Raw genomic sequence first — 14,339 nt, 5'->3', positions numbered from 1 at the left:
TAGTTGGTCTTATAAGAGAGGGACCACTGCATTTGATTTTCATATACACTTTAGAAGTGTATCACTTCCATGTGTCTATAAGATTCGAACTAATTAATTTAGCCTATTTTGCTGTATGGTTGGTTTTCTGTGAAGAGCTGATTTTTGTAGAAATCACTGCAGATGACTTTCAAAGTAAGTTTATTTTCAAGAAAAGGCTTATTTTCAACATTTTGCTGTATCTGTTTTGCTGCTGGTAAAAGTCCTAGTTTGGTAACAAGCCCTGTTTGGTTTATAGTGTTTTTCTTCTATTTCCACATTGTGTTTAGTTATATGAGAGACAGCAGAAGGAGATTACAGTACTGCAACAAAGCCTAAACACATCAGAGGAAATCATTCAGAGGCAGCAAACCAGTCTGGAGGCAGCAGAGCAAAAGTATGTGAAGAAAACCATTCTACCTGTTTACTTATGAAATTTCTGCAGAGAATAAATATTCAGAGAGAAATAAACTATGCACCCTAGCTATTTAAATATGTTTAGAAAACTTTCATATCTTATGACCTGTAAAATTTCAACCAAATTTGCTAAATTGCTACTGTAATGTTATTGTTATGACAAGATAGAAAATTATACAAAATCAATGTCTATAAAAATTTACCTATGTGTGACTTGGTGGCAGTCTGACAAATCACTCAGACATTTTCAGAGGCATATTTAACGATTCATTTTTTAAGAGACTATTTAGAATTGGCAATCAGGACTTCTTTATTGACTTCGAGGCTTCATTGATGATTGTCATGTTATTCATTTTGCTCACAAAATTTACAGTATAAAGTAACGCTGTATTGATCTTTATTCTAAGTTTGATTTCCACTTGCTCCTTTGGACATCAGTGGCATTTAAAATCTTTTAATTGAAAGGTAATTTCTAGAAAATCATGTATTTCAACATTTAATAAGCAACACTGTAAACCTCTACATTCCTGTATTAAGAATGATAAAATATATGCCATATTGTTTGGTAATTTAGTATACATTTTAAAGAACCATTAAATGTCATCCTTTGCCTATCATGTTCTCTTAGTTTTTGCCAGATGCTATTAGATTACTTAATGTAATATTATATACCCTCATGCAATTTATTATGCAAGTGACTAATGAGCTTCAGTTTTGTACCTTGCTGTCCATTTGAATTATTTTTAAGCTTGATGTTCCTTTTTTCTAGTGCATCAAGAGCTTCCCATGGATCTTATAGTAAATCTACAAGTCATTCAGTATCCGAACATTCCTATCAACAGACCGGTTCCCCCACTTCTTTGCGCACTATGAAATCACCAAAAACATCAGTCAGTGGACCAGTCCAGTGGAAGGATTCAGAAATAGACTATATAAACTTGCAACAGCAGACCCAAACTTCAGGGTACCAGTCTGCAATTATAGACCCTCATTCCCAAACCTCAGACAACAGTGGTGCTATAGCAGATGAATCTGTATTTGCAAGGCAGCCAATGTTTTTTAACCCTGACCATGGAAACAAAGCTGTGACATTTTCCAGGAATCAGACTGGGGACCAAAGTTATGGACATAGGTTTTCTGGTAGCTGTGAGAAAAATAAAGGCAGCCCCCAGCCTTATGTACCTGATACACAAGCTAGTCATAATTGGGATTCCATTGAACCTCGAAAATTCTCTCCTCGGTTTCAGACTAATTCTCCGAAGAGCTCAGAATTTCATTCAGATCATTTAAAAAATGGCATCAACAGGGAATTAACAAGCTCCCATGAGCAACAAAAATCTCAGGAATTCAGGGAAGAGATTATGCAAGAAAGCAAACAAACTTCCCCAAAAAACCATTCAGGCTTCCATACCCCACCATTAGCTGGTGTTAGAGACGAAGATTATGTAATGAGTAAGGAAAGAGGTACAGGCATTGGTGCACTGGCAGAGTCTCAACTGGGACACAGAGCCAGGAAAGGTGATGATGAGTTTAGGATCAATTTTGAAGACCGATTGTCTAGTTTCTTAGAAGATACACAGGAAATTGATGACAGCATTTGGGACAAGCCATGTAGTAGGCCAGTAAATGAGGTAAGTGATATTTGACAAAGTTTTTAACTTTCCAACCAACATACACACACAGTATAGGGAAAGCTAACCTGAAGCTTTCATCCTCACTCTAATGACTTCATCAGCAGACTGATTTTATCTCTACTGACTGTTAACATTGCCTAATGGAAAGGTGAGTGATGTTAACAGATTTTCTCTGATATGTGGTAGGTTGTAATGCCCCCTGTCCCTGTTCAGTGTCAGATTTTGCACCCAGATGTAGATCAATTCCTTAACCTCATGCTCAAGGGAGGCTTGTTCTCGATCTAGGATTCTGAGTTCCAAGTTACAGTATGGCCAGGGCAAACAATGTGGATATGCCGTGATACTTCAGACAAGCTTGAACTTGGTCTTCTGTATTCATTAAATCTCGCTTTAAATTTTCTTGCATTTCCCCAATATAATAATAGTAATAATAATAATAATAATAATGAGGACTTTGTATAGCGCCTAATTTTTAGAAGCTCTAAGTGGTTTACAACATTAGACAACACTTATAAGATAAAAAACATATAATAATATTATTACAAAAACGAACACCATGAAATTAGAAAGACATTAAAACAATAAAAAACATGCTGAGAATATTTCAGGTAGGAAACATTATTAGGTCTTTAAGTTTGTTCTTGCAGTCAAAATAAGTGAGTTTTGAGAGCCCTCTTGAATGTGATCACTGTGTCTTTGTGTCAGAATTCAGTCGGCAATTCATTCCACGTTGCTGGGCCCTGGTATGCTAAAGAAAGCTGTCCGTATGACTTTGTTTTCATAGTGGGAATAATGAGTATATGATTGTCAGAAAAGGAGCGTGAGTATCTTACTGGTGTGTACACATAGGTGAGATCGGATAGGTATGTTGGACTAGAATCCGACAGTGAAATGGAGCACAGAGAACAAATTTTGTGTTTGATTCTGGATCGAATGGATAGCCAGTGTAGGGTACAGAGCAGCGGGGAGGTGTGTTCTGATCATGGTACTCTAAGTATGATCCGAGCAGCTGTGTTTTGAACTTTTTGAAGTTTCTGGAGTAGATATTGAGATGAACCAGACAGAATTGAGTTACAATAGTCAAGTCTTGAAAGTACAAATGAACACACAAGTGTTTTAGTGGCATCAACTGAAAGATATTTGCGAATTGAGCTGATGCGTCTCAGCTCAAGATATGCAGCCTTGCATATGTTCATGACATGTTGGTGCAATGGGAGAATACTGTCCAGAGTAACACCTAGGTTTCATACTGATTGTGTGAATTTAATGTTGGCGTTGCTGATATTTATTGTTTGAGGTAAAGGATGTGAATGAGAAAGTCTTTGTGTTGTGATCAGAATGGCCTCAGTTTTATCATCATTCATCTGCAGCTTGTTACATGTCATCCATTTTTTAACATCAGAAATGCACCTCTCTACATCTTGGATGGTAGCATCAACTTCAGTTGGGTGGCTAGATTTGTATATTTGGGTGTCATCAGTGTACAATTGGGGAGACACTGGATGATGATCTATGACACTTGAGAGTGACTGAGTATACAGAATGAAGAGAACAGGTCCAAGAACAGACCCCTGTGGAACACCACAACATAGATCAACTGGGCTGGAGTGTATTCCATTTGCAGATATAATTTGTGTCCTGTTGACCAAGTAGGACTTTAACCACAGTAAGGCTGTATCATGAATGCCAAATACATGCTGGAGACGGTGAAGTAATATATCATGGTCTGTGTCAAATGCTGCAGACAAATCAAGGAGGGTGAGGACTGTAATCTTTCCACTATCCAACGCAGAGAGAATGTCATTAACTACTTTTAGAAGAGTAGTTTCAGTACTGTGGCAAGGGCGATATGCAGATTGTACATTGCTAGAAAGACTGTTTGAATTTAGATGAGATACAAGCTGGGATAGAACAACCTTTTCTAAGATGTTTTATATGAATGGAAGATTAGAAACTGGGTGGTAGTTCTTTAAATCGTTATGGTCTAGTGTTGGTTTCTTCAGCAGAGGCTTTACAATGGCAGTTTTGAAAATTGATGGGAATTCCCTGGATGAGAGAGAAGTATTAATAACATCAGTTGGTGAAGGCAATGCTGGATCTAAGCACTCAAGCAGCAGTGATGTTGGATCAAGTTCACATGACTTTGGTGCACTCTTCATCACAGTTGTACATACGAAATCCATAGAGATAGGTTCAAATGATGCTAATGGTTGCCGCTCAAATTCTGTATCCCAACTGTATGGTGACGACGAGTCAATTGAAATTGTGGTATCAGGCTTATCTCTAATGGTTTGTACTTTTTCATGGAAGAAATTTGCAAACAGGTCCGGAAGGTCGACTGGAGAGAAGGTAGTTGGAAGTGGTGTTGATTTGTTCCTTGACATTAGCTTGTTAGTAATCTCGAAGAGCTCTTTGCAGCTGGAACTTTCCATGATCTTAATAGTGTAGTGGGCTGATTTGGCTGCATGGACTATATTTGTGACATTCTTCTTAGCGACTTCATAGATTTGCTTATGAATAGTGAGTCTGGTGGAAAGCCAGAGCCTCTCAGCTTTACGGCGGTCTCTTTTAGCAGTGTGAAGCTGGTCCCTAACACTGCTATACCATGGAAAACATTTTTGAATTGAATTTGCACTTGGTAGCTGGGGCATCTTTGTCAAGCAGTCGACACAGTTATCGAGTTGTTCTGCGGTAGGAGGTAAGCAAGTTGTTAGGTTAGCTTGGATGTCGTGCATTAGTTTGGTTCTATTTATCATACGGAGGTTTCTCTTAGTAGCAGATAAAGGTGGAGGGTTAGGGACTGATACGTCAAGATGGCATATAATGCAGAGGTGATCTGATGCAAGGTCATGGGATACCAGGGAGGACCATAGAATATTATCATCAGGTCTATGAAGAATCCAGTCTAAAATGTGACCATGTTTATTGGTGGGTTGGTTAACTGACTGTTTGAGGTTGAGAACATTAATGGAATCTATGAGTTTTGATGTATTTGAGTTTCTGGGACAGTCAGAGTGAATCCTAATGTGATAGATATGTCCACAAATTTCTGTTATCAGACTTATCCTTAGGTTGAACTAACATCTGCCTTAGGGTCCAGTACGGTTTGAAACACCCATTAATTTTGTGTCATTGGAAAACGTGCTTCATGCATTTGGAAGTAAATTTTACATAATGGTAGGAAGATGTTACCTTTCAAAACTATTCTCCCAGTAAGTGATGTTTGTTTGTGTGCTTATGTTTGTGGTTGTGTGTGTACTTTTTATTTCTCTGCCATATTTTTTATGTATATCACCCATCAAGAATACATTGTCCATAGATGCATTTGGTTTGCCACCCAGTCACATATGTTAGTAAGTCATCCATGTCCATAAAAACAGTTCATGTCACTCACAGACCATTGTCCATACAGACAGTTAATGCCACAGAGCAGTCCACGTCCCTATTTACAGTTGCTGTATCACTCCTTCACACATGTCCAAACAGACACTCATATTAGTCCATGCACAAGAGGTTTTACTTCAGCCCATAACTTATGTTATATAATCAATGGTTATGATCAAAACTGCTTGGGTGGCCTAGTGGTTAGAGCATCTGCATCGGATGCAGGCGGTTGCAGGTTTTCTCTCTTTAACAAAAGCTTCAGCAACACGGGGGCAATAAGGTAAAGAAAAGTAACAAAAACCCAAAGAAGAGCTGAAATCTATCATTGTATCATTGGATAAATTGTATAAAATACTGGAGATTTTGCCTCCCAAGTAGGCATGATGTAGATTAATGAAACATAGGATTAAAATATTGCAGACTCCAGCAAATGCCAATATGAGCAACATCGGTCTCTTTTGCAAGAGAGAAGACATTGAATAATGAAACAGTAGATGTAAACTATGAAAATACATACTGTACTCCGTCAGGGTATAAATATTCACAATAGTTATATCCATTAGGTTAAATCCCAAGAATGACCATTTTGCATGCTGTCCAATTTTCTTTGCAAGTATAACGACCTCTCCATTCCCAACGAATAAGATTTTGTTTAAAGTGCATGTACACTTCCTGTACTTAGGCAGTAATTGCTTTTGATCTTCGCTCATGCTAGATGTTCTTTAAATTGCTGTCGGTTCTGTCGGCAAGTTCAAAATTGTCACAGGCTGAGAAATTTACACAAGTAACCACCTGGCATTTCCTTTCATTATATGGTACAGTGTATGATATTCATAATATCCATGGGTAGCCTCGTTTTGCTATTGGTAGCCTTGCTAATATCCTCCAATGAATAGTGATTTAGACAGGCCTAAGAGGTCTGTCTTAATCACTCTTCATTGGTTGATATTAGGAGTCACTTTCTGGCAATCTGACACAGCCTTCTCCTCCTTTTACATTTCTGATGTACTAGAGTGGAGGTATATTTTAATGGGCCTAACAGTAACAGCACAAAAGATGGTACAACCATCTACCAGGTTACAGCAGTGAATACTCTACCATAAAGATAAGTACAAATTATTTTAAGATAATTTTCTGAGATCATCTGCCTCCCTCTTTACTGGGTAAAAACAGCAATGCAACAGTGGCAGGTAATGTGTTAGTAACTAAAATGTGGTAGTGGTGGGGTAAAACTAATTCTAAATTTGAAATACTTGCTTGCCACCATCAGAAAGATTCCCTCCCCCCTCCCCACTGTGATGTTCTAAGAGTACAAATCAAAGGAAGATTGTTCCATGTCAGTTAATGATGTGGACGTCACACTAGGGCTGTTTCTTCAGTTTTAGTTTCCTATAAAATTCTGTACTAATTGGATGATGAAATTGTTTTTTTTTTATAGCTGGGATGTGGTAATATGTGCCCAGAAAATAATGAACCATGTAACAGTGGCAGTTAAGTATTAATTAACATTAGTTTTACCCTCCTTAAAAGAAACTACATTTTATGCTAATTATTTCCTCATTTCTGAACATATTTCAAATTTTTTCAAGGTGGAAGCATCTCCTTCCAGTAAGTTACAGAAGCTCCTGATTGAGTCCAGAATGATGATTAATCACCTGGAGAAGACCTCCAGCCTGCAGTCACCTCCCCATGATCAGGTATGGCTAACAGTAGTCATCTAATGAAGTAGCTGAAAATAGTCTCACCTGTGTTAAAGAATAGAAAGAAATGTATGTTACTGATTGGTGACAGTGGCATTATCTCTGTTAATATTTCTTTTTTTAGTTAGTAATTTTATACATTGCTTAATTTGATTCTCAGGCACACATGTTACATTTCTATTTACTGCAGTTTGTTTTTGGTCTTTTCCATTAAAATTCTTTGGATGTTTCACAAGGGCAGTCATTATGAATTTCATTGCTAAGAATGAATCTATCACATGACAGGATGTTATTGTGTATGTGAAAACTGAAGTACTGATGCATTAAAAAAGCAAGAATCAAAGGCAACCTTGAGTTAACACTATAATTTATAGCTTGAATAAAGTGTGTTTAATTGGCAAGTTATTTTTAGTTCATAATTCCTTATATCATCAGGAAAGAGATCATAGTCCTTGCACTGCCTTGCACAACGATTTTGTTTTGTTTTTGTTTCCTCCCTGAATCGGGATAACAGTTCAAATTATCCATCAAAAAAATTTTTAATAGGCTTTGCAAAAGAGGCCAATGTTGCTCATATTGGCATTTGCTGGAGTCTGCAATATTTTGAACCTATTTTTTATTAAACTACGTCTTGCCTACTTAGGAGGCAAAATCTCCAGTATTTTACACAATTTATCCAAACTGAGTTATATGAGACATTTTAAAAATATAATGATGATATGTTGACATACTGAATTAAAAATGGATGTTATTTCTGGAGATTTATCCAGCATGTTTTTTGTTAAATCTTCATTATTTTCATAAATGATCTCCAGCATTTTGCATCAGAGCTGTAAGAAATGATCAAGAGAGTTTTATCACATGAATACTGTTACTCAGGTCATCAGTCAAGACAGTTTTATAACATGATTACTCTGTTATTCAGGTCATCAGTCAAGACAGTTTTATCACATGATTACTCTGTTACTCAGGTCATCAGTCAAGACAGTTTCATCACATGATTACTCTGTTACTCAGGTCATCAGTCAAGACAGTTTTATCACATGATTACTCTGTTATTCAGGTAATCAGTTTTATCCATAATTATTGTTTTATTCAGGTAATCAATCAAGACAGCTTTATCAAATGATTACTGTCACTCTATTAAAGTAATCAATCAAGACCATTTATCAGATGATTACTGTGTTATTCAGGTAATCAGTGAAGACAGTTTTATTCATGATTACTGTTTTATTATGGTAATCAATCAAGACAGCTTCATTACATGATTACTGTCACTTTATTCAGGCAATCAATCAAGACAGTTTTATAAAATGATTTTTGTGTTATTGATGTAGTCAGTCAAGACAGTTGTATCACATAATTACTGTGTTATTCAGGTAATGAATCAAGATAGTTTTATTACATAATTACTGTTATTCAGGTAATCAGTCAAGAAAGATATTGTGTTATTTGTGATAAAACCATCTCATATTTTTTTCATGCCACACATTTTTGACAACATATGATGATGTAACAGATGATATAATGACATGTAATGCTAAGGCATCCAATTGCCATTTCACTTTAGGCTTTACATACTGTATTTTCAGTCATGTGATAAATCTTTTACGTTTATGCTGATTTCCAAAAAATAACTGTGAAGTTCATTTAATAATTTTATTTAAAACGAGGGAGCCATAGTAGTTCAGTTGGCAGAGCATGTGTCATGTAATCCAAGTTTCATGGATTCAGTATCTTCTAGTGCCAGCACATGTTGGCTGCCACTATGAGTCTTTGGGAAAGACACTACTTACTTCCCATATCCACTGCATTGTATAGCCAGTAATGTGTCATAAATAGTAATAAAAAGAAGCAAAAAAATCAATCATGCAAAAGAACGACTTGTATAAGATTCCATTTTTCTTGTGAAATTATTGTTTTGAGGGAGATGTATTGAAATAGAAATATGTTTTCACCTCATGTGGGGTTTGAACCTGTAAGTCATGGCATCAGGGATAGTTGTATCTACCCTGGTCACACCATGTTGCATTAGGCATAGCTTTGCACGCACATGTAACATGCAAACAAAGGTTTGGAAGCTAACACAGAATGAATGTCATTAGGAAGGTTTTTATGGTATCCTTTTATTTTGATGAAGGCAGATATCCTGTATATCTGTACATTCCAGAAGTTCTTTAGTAATATTGTACAAAATGTTGATTAATAATATTGTACAAAAGTTCATTAATAATGGAATGTGGGATTTGGATTTTTAATGTAGCTTTAACATTTTTTCGGTCATATCGCTATGCTGTCAGCACTGGGGCATAATGCTGCAGACTTGTAGCATCATGCCTCACCCAGTCACATTATCTTGTCACCCAGCCAACCAGTCTTAACACTATCCTCTTAATGCTGAGCGCCAAGCAAAAGGCAGGTGTTAGTACCATTTTTAGAAGTCTTTGGTATGACTCGGCTGGGGATTGAACCCGTGACCTCCCATATCTGAGGCGGACGTTCTAATCATTTAGGCCACTGGAGGAATTTTCATTAATAATATTGTACAAAATGTTCATTAGTAATAATGTAAAAGAAAGTTCATTAATAATATTGAGAGAAAAAAATGAAACATGGACTTCAGAAAGTTGGCTTGCATATTTGCATGCATATATGTAGATGACCTGATTAGATTTATAAACCATTACACATTTTAAACTTTTTGGACTTGGACATTTTTAATTTTATTTTTCTTAAATACTTTTTAGCCCAATTAAATGAAACCTTTTTTTGGTAGAAAAATGGAATTTTCGCAGGCATGTTTGAATGCATACACAGATGATATGCTTAGATTTTCTTGCCATTATAACAATTTTATTTTTGTAAGGTTTTGAACTTTTTGGGACATTTCGGCTAGCAGTGGGCAATATATGTTTTACAAACACCAGTCCTGTTTGTTTTGAACAAATGTCAGTTTTAAAGAGTACTCAGAGGATGAGAAAAGTTCTAGAATGCCTAAATATTTGGTCGTGTCATTTTTAAAAAAATCTTGATCAGAACCTGCCTCACATTCTGGTGTCAAATTGCTCACTGATTTGATGCCATTCAAGTTGCGCATTGATTTGATGCCACTCATTCGTATGTCGGAATTATTTAGTGAATCTGAAGAAGTGAGAGGTTTCGTTTTGTTTGTAATCGTGTGATCTAAACACATTTTAGTCAAAATGTAAAATCTTCATCCTCAATATTGAAGTTTGTTTTTATTTCAGATTTCTTGATCTTTAGTTATCATTGTATTGAAATCAACTGTATTTTGCTTTTTAGCTGTTGAATCAGAATCATTAACATGAAAACTGCAAAATTACAATTGATTATAATGTTTATGATTAATAAAGAGTTAATCAGAGCTAAGACCATACAACCTTCACTATTTAAAAAATGTCTCTATGCTTGTTACCCAAATTATATAGTAACTATTGTGTAGAAAATCAGACCTTTTTATTGGGCATGTTATGTATAAATTTACCTTTCTGTATTACAGATTGATACCAATGCATCAGCTATGGAAGAGAAACAAGAAGGAAAAGAAACACTCAGTTCTGGCTCTGTTGGTTTTACAGAGGGGAAATAACTCTAGAGCTAAATAGGGAGACTACTCCAGAGATACAGATTCTGGGATTACTCAACTTGTGATATTTCAGCAGATGATAGTTGACTAGTGCATTTGTGATATTTCTTCAGCATTTATATTTTATTACTTGTTACAAGATAAGGCTGCTTTGTGTTTCACTTTATCATTTTCTTGGTATGTTTAGCATGTTTTATCAAACACTGCCTTTTAAAGCTGTTATGAAAAGCAGCAGATTTAATGATGAACCCTTGAGGTGCCAAATAGGCTTTTATATATATATATATATATATATATATATATATATATATATATGAAAGAAGTTTGACTAATATTTTTCATAAATTCATTTATTTCAAGTTTCAAGTGTCGAATAATATGAAGATAAATTTCAAATGTCAAGACAAGAAGCATAAATACCATTCTCATGTCTCAAAATCAATTAATCCCTTTCAGTTCAAAGTAGCTGAATATATACTCATAATTCACACATGCTTGCTCTCTCTTTTGGTATATATATATATATATTTATGTATGTATATATATATAAATCAACATATATTATTTTGGAAATGAATATAACCTTTGTGATAAATATGTAAGCCATAACTAATTATTTATATGGTATTTATATGTGGACAAAAGGTCATGCCATTATGGAATTTAGATATTGTACCAGGATTCCTGACAAAACAAGAAATTAAGAGAACTGCAATGGGGATGTTATCTCTCTGTCCAGACTCAAATATTGCTTTAAAATCTGTGATCTTCATGTAACATAAAAACTTTTTCTCCATCTTATTTTTTCAATATTTATATAGCCAACTTTATGTAGCTTTGATGTTTTAGCCTAAATAGAATGATGGCAACATTTTTGCCACCATAAAATGTTGACATAAAACAAGTAAAGTATTTGTGCTTCATTTCCAGTTTAAATTTTCCACTTGTAAGCATATATTTCAAAATGGTTGCAATATCAAACTTTCATTAATAATTTGGTACATTATTTGGTATTGCATTTAAAAATATGTTGCACAAGATTACACAGAAGATTAGTGAATCAAACTTAGATATGCCTGGAAAAGTTGCAGGTTAATGTTTTTCACAATATTCGTCATCCTTTAGCACTAAAAACATTTGATGTATCATTCTAAAAGTACTTGAAAGGTGGTAATAGGGTGATCTAAAACTATGAAAATATACTTAAATTTGAAACAAAATCTGTCTGGAGCAGGGGGTGGGGTGGGTTCTAATCACTTGCCTTACATACAAATAAAAACCAATCCAAAACCTGATTATTTGAGGAGGGGAACACTCATTGCTCAGCACTAATGCCAGATAATTGCACATCCCAGGTTATACATAAATCCTGAGAGTGTTAAATTTAAATTTAAATTTTTTTCAATAAAATCTTAAGCTACTGAAAAAGGACATAAAGATTCCTATTTTAAAATAATAACGATAATAAATTTACATAAAGCTTGCTCTTGAAAACCTAAATTAAATGTCTATGCAAGTCTGATTCACTTCATCAATTTAATGTTGCCCTGTGGAAATCACACCAGTATTATTTGCTCTTGCTCAATTCCTATTGCTATAAAGCTTCATAATTTTGATTGTTATGCAAAGTATTGTGTTTAAATTTACCTCATGCAAATTACACAACATGAACTACACTGAGCATGAATATTTCATTTTATATGTCAGAGTCATTTAATGAACTTTTTTTAGATAGGTCTAGTATGAAGTTTTCATTTTAATAGCAAACCTCACGGTCAATATAAGGAAGACAGCCAATCAGTCCATTTGTTATTCTGCTTCTGTATGAAAAGAAAGATAAGATGATGTGCCTTTTGTTTGTTCAAAACTGACATCCTACCCTCTATTTTCAATTGAATGCTCATGTAGCTTAATTAGAATAGGAGTATAAAGGGTTATTAGCTCTCCTGACCATAAGACCAGGCATGCTTATAGTGTTATCCTGCATCGATACATTAACATTACTTGTTTCCACTCTGGAGGCAGTATTTCCGATCCAGTTTTTTTTTAATTTGAATAAATGTAGTGAAGATCTTGATGAATTTGATAATGAGCAAAATCTGTGCATATTATTGAGGTGATCTCACATCGGATTCACAGAAACCGTTGTCACTGTGGAAGCCATATTTCTGATCTGTTATGATAAAACTTGAATACAGACTTACATCAACAAGTGTCAGTTGTATTAAAAAAATAATTGAGGTCACACATTAATGAAGTGATCTATCATCTCATTATCTGAGCTTGTTACCACTGCAAACTTAAGTCTGGATGTTTTTGTAAGTTTAGATGCTGGATGAGCTTTGTTATGAATGAGACAGATGTATCTGTTTGGATATTTTACCACTCAGGCAACTATTTTTAATTGGATCTTTTGTCCAACTTGTTATGTAGTCTTAGATCATAAAGATGTTGGATGTATTTGATTACGAGTAAGATATTTATTAGGTAATCTTGTATCTGATTGGCTGAGCTTGTTAAAATTTTGGAGATAAAATTTCAATCAGATTTTGTTTGGGCTTATTAATTTGGTTTGATTGTTTTACAGTTACACCATTTGGTTCTGAGGCAGTATGAGTGAATGAGTGAAGTGCTTTGCCAGTGGATGAACCCTGGTGCAGGACATGGGCTGATCCAGTGGAAGGATTCAAACCCATACCCTTTCAGTCACAAATCAGGCATAGTAACCACTGAGCCACTACCATTTACAATTGCCATTAGACCTGATGCACCCTTACACATTAGTGCTTTCCTACAAATGTGTAAGGGTGCATCAGGTCCTATTTTACATTTTTGATCCTTCAGTGTGGCCAGCTTGGTAAATATGCTTTCATCATCTTGGTTTTACACAAGTTCATTACTAATCTGCACTTTATTGATGAGATGATTTGCATCTAAATCACTGAGCTTTTTCCTCTATAGCAGCTATACTTCTCATTTGATTTGAATAAAACTTGGTATATTTATATTATCTGGAAGAGTTCCATTATGATTGACATCCATACATTATCTTTGGAAAATGTTTTAACCAGCTAACTTAAAGTTTGGGGGATAGTTTTCATAGAATGTGTTCTACATAATCCTGTTTAATGAAATGGTCAGCTGTTAGATTTTGTAAGCCAGATGAATGATATCATGCCATTTTTGCTGTCTTGTCATTTTTACCATATTTATTCTTCATCTGAAGTTGTTAAATCCTTTATCCGTCCAATAAAGTTTATTTATTATTGCATTAGTTTTCTCTTTTTCATGTCATTGCATAGCACATCACACGATATGCAATATTTCTTTTAAGTCATATGGTCATTCTTTGTCTCACATCACCATGACATCATTAACTTTTATATGACATCATAACATTAAGCTCTTAACATTTTATGTTGAATCAGCATTTGTTCAGTTCTAAAGCAAATTAAATTTCTACTTTACATTGGCCAATATGGTATTGATTGGTTTACAAAACTTCAGGACTGCTCTGTTGGCCTAAGTGGTTAGAGCATCAGCCTCAAATGTGGGAGGTTGCAGGTTTGAACTCCAGCC

The 14,339-nt window shown here is 35.0% G+C and overlaps 1 protein-coding gene across 3 annotated transcripts in view; it reads left to right on the top strand.

Moving 5' to 3' along the window:
* LOC149777448 (uncharacterized) overlaps window positions 1-14,029 on the top strand; it is a 70,342-nt gene extending 56,313 nt beyond the window's left edge. For all 3 annotated transcript variants that reach the window (XM_089942080.1, XM_089942081.1, XM_089942079.1), the window contains exons 11-14: window positions 309-415; window positions 1,205-2,066; window positions 7,043-7,150; window positions 10,674-14,029. In XM_089942080.1, the coding sequence (XP_089798206.1) occupies window positions 309-415; window positions 1,205-2,066; window positions 7,043-7,150; window positions 10,674-10,763 (1,167 nt within the window). In that variant the 3' untranslated portion in view covers window positions 10,764-14,029. The remainder of the gene's footprint in view (window positions 1-308; window positions 416-1,204; window positions 2,067-7,042; window positions 7,151-10,673) is intronic.
* The last annotated feature ends 310 nt before the right edge of the window (window positions 14,030-14,339 follow it).

Source organism: Sinohyriopsis cumingii, chromosome 18 (assembly GCF_028554795.1).
Source record: "Sinohyriopsis cumingii isolate HCF-2022 chromosome 18, ASM2855479v2, whole genome shotgun sequence".
NCBI lineage: Eukaryota > Metazoa > Mollusca > Bivalvia > Unionida > Unionidae > Sinohyriopsis > Sinohyriopsis cumingii.
The sequence above is the reverse complement of the archived record's forward strand: the minus strand, read 5'-3'. Positions and strand labels throughout refer to the sequence as shown.